At 34.6% G+C, this 3,472-nt stretch overlaps 1 protein-coding gene across 1 annotated transcript; it reads right to left on the minus strand.

The window, feature by feature from the left end:
• Positions 1-494: 494 nt before the first annotated feature.
• LOC116348215 lies at positions 495-1,986 on the minus strand. The gene is made up of 4 exons (XM_031779125.1): positions 1,698-1,986; positions 1,110-1,580; positions 562-1,055; positions 495-500 (listed from the first exon to the last, which is right to left on the minus strand). Exons 1-4 carry the CDS (start codon positions 1,984-1,986, stop codon positions 495-497), a joined length of 1,260 nt encoding a protein of 419 aa, XP_031634985.1.
• Between the last annotated feature and the right edge of the window lie 1,486 nt (positions 1,987-3,472).

Below are 3,472 nucleotides of genomic sequence, written 5' to 3' on the forward strand. Positions count from 1 at the left end.
AAATTCCATTTGTCCAATTGAATGAACTGAATGAAAACAATAATGAACAGTCGTCGTCGTCGTCGACATCTGAATTTAGCGTAAGTTATTTTCTATTTTCTTTTGCGGCAGTAGGGTTGGTGGCTTTTAACCCCATTTGATCAATGATTTTTCCCTTTCATATTATTTTTAGGTTGATCAAATGATTGGATATGGAATACCCAAAGGAAAAGAAAGTTTCATTCGTGTGTTAAGCAAGTGTAAAAGAGGCTATCGAAATTTAAACGCCTGTGGACTACGGCTAATAACTAAGTTTGAAGATCCAGATGCACCGAATGTATTAATGTATTCTGCAAACAAGCCACCTGTTTTGGTAGCCGGATCATATTGAATAGTATTAAATTCCCATGCTTCATATATTTTTAACACTGTATACCCCATTTGAACAGCAAGGCGTAATTCGTCGGCTACATATGTACCGTGAATCAATCGTTCATTATCAGAATGGTTGCATTCTATTTCTTGCAATTCAATGGCACATTTATAACAAAGAACGTTCATTAATTTACTGTGGAGTTTAACCCCCAAAACTGGATGATAAAGCCGTCTGGGTGGTAAAATATCTAATTTAATCAAGCCTTCAATATCAAACACAGTACGATTCAAAAGATCACGGCCAACCAAGACTTTTGGTGTACCAACGGGGTATTTACCGTATTTATTTATGTACGGATATAATGAAGTTACGTCGTAATATAAGATTCTCTCGTTAGGACCAATTTTATGATAGAGTTTGCATACGCCAGTTCGACCGCCCATGAAGGCATCTCTTGGATCCAATGGTGGTACTCTGAGGTGATCGACTGATTTAATATATAATTCAATGGCCGGGTTCTCATTTTGCATTTTATCGAATTGATGCTCCCACATTTCAATAAGATCATACCCCATTGATCGAATTTTGTTTGCTCTAGCTAAATATGTTTCGTAAAGTGATCGTGTCTTTGCAGATCGGTCATTCGGATTATTGAAATATTGATTCGGGTAGCACTCAACACACTGATGCCAATAACACCCTAAAAAGGAAAATACTGTTTTAGGGTGGACAAATCCATCTACTAAAATGTCACCTGAAAGTCTAATTTCACGACCATTTGCAGCTGTGTGAATTTTTATTTGTCGTAAATGACTTTCCCACTCAAGCCATTTGAGTGCTTTGAATGATTGGTTGTCGGCAAACCTATACCCATTCCGTGGAATTACTGATATTAGATTTGGCTTTAGAAAAAGAGTTCGAAATACAGTTATACAGGTTCCTGCTAATGTAACTTGCTTAAATGGTTCAATGTCAGTTGTTTTAAGCATAATGTCGCGATATTTCAAGCAGGCTAGTCTTAATATGTTGACGTCTTCTTTACAATAAGCCAAAAGTTGTTTCCAATTATTGAAAATTTTCCCTGACTGCTTTTCAGCATTATACCATTTAACGCATGCATTTCGCTCTTTTGAACTCTTATTATTAAAGCCATAATATTGGATGTCAGGCAATGCACCAATATAATGTTTATTTTCTGGGGTATTGAAGAAGTGAGGATAATGACCTTTCATGTGATTTTTTAAAGAAAACATTTTTGGCAATTTTGCAAGTGAACACCCAAAAAAGTTTAGGGAATCAATAAAGCGATAGCGGCCAGACCGAATTTGAAGTATTTTTGTACCATTTATAATTAGTGATTTTTCATACAAGTTCCATGTGGCGGTATTCTTGTACATGAATTTTAAAATGAAATGGGAATCATAACGCTGTGCGTTATGAGCTATAATTGTAATTTGTTTGAATTCTTCGTCTATTTTTCCCAAATATTCCATAAATTCTTTTACAACATCATTGCCTTTAAATACATGTTCACGTGTTCCACAGTTATCACATTTTTCACGGATTGACTCAGTATTACAACATTCGAAACAAGCCTGGTGTGCCACGCACAACATGACTTCATGTTGCATTTTAGTTGAATCATCATCCAATTTTGATGTTCGATAACATTCAAAGTCATAGAAAACAAAAAGAAAATTGGGATGCACTTCAATTTCCTCACCATTTTTCTTCTTTTTTTTGTTTTCTTTCTTTTTAAGCGGAGGCATAAAACACTCGTGTCTTATTTGTGTATAATCTCTGCACATTTTACACCACTTGATACCACATTCATGTTCAACTCTTTTTCTTACAGTAAAACTCACATTACAGTCTGGACATATTTGATATTTGGAACAAATATCGATTTTCTTGTGTCTGTCGTAGCAAACAGGGCTAACAAAACACCTATGGCAATCATTACATACTACATCAAACATAATATCGCAAGGAGGTCCACAAAAACATCTACTGCATTTTATTGGACACTTTTTATGTGCAAATTTTGTAGTGTATCCAGTACAACAAAATGAACAAAAATAGGCTGTTCCAAATGCAGCTGTAGGTTTTAAGACTACTGAATAATGCTGAACGTCGGTATCTAGTAAAAGATTAAGAGTGTATTTATAATGTTCGTGAAGAGCTTTGAAATAAATATTTCGTCCATCACGTGAGGAAAATACAATTATTCTATAGTCTTGGCCTAAATACTGTTGAAATTTTACAATTTCATCAATGCCACCGCCGTTTGATAAGTCAACACATGCGTCAAAACATAATTTTTGTGCTGCAGTGATTAAATCTTCGTAATTTCCATTATAAGTATAAAAGTTATATTCATTTATATTATGGACATGAGCAATAGATATAACTAGCGAAACGGCAAGGCATAAAGTGTTATCTTTATTGGCAAGATTTGGATTAAAAATGGACTGTTTATGAATTTTGTAAAAATTCGCAGTATTTTTACCAATATAGCAACGCCTACCATATCCTATCGGGGCTCTAACCAAATCAACATTAACTCTAAGCTCATCATCTAAAAAGAACTTCGCATTACTTTGTATGATTTTTTCCAATTCTGACATCACTACACGCGGTGAATAATGACGGAATGCTCTAAAACTAATATGAAAATCACCCTTACTACTGTTACTGTTGGAAAATGAAATCCCTACCCTGTCTTGTGGCTGAATTGCTAATTCTACCTGAATAATTTCCAATAATTGTTTTATACATTCTGATAGTCAATTATCTATATCAGTCGGTGCATCTGGATCTTCAAACTTAGTTATTAGCCGTAGTCCACAGGCGTTTAAATTTCGATAGCCTCTTTTACACTTGCTTAACACACGAATGAAACTTTCTTTTCCTTTGGGTATTCCATATCCAATCATTTGATCAACCTAAAAATAATATGAAAGGGAAAAATCATTGATCAAATGGGGTTAAAAGCCACCAACCCTACTGCCGCAAAAGAAAATAGAAAATAACTTACGCTAAATTCAGATGTCGACGACGACGACGACTGTTCATTATTGTTTTCATTCAGTTCATTCAATTGGACAAATGGAATTT

The sequence above is a fragment of the Contarinia nasturtii genome, unplaced genomic scaffold (genome assembly GCF_009176525.2).
Source record: "Contarinia nasturtii isolate CC-2019 unplaced genomic scaffold, AAFC_CNas_1.1 Cnas_scaffold_2367, whole genome shotgun sequence".
NCBI lineage: Eukaryota > Metazoa > Arthropoda > Insecta > Diptera > Cecidomyiidae > Contarinia > Contarinia nasturtii.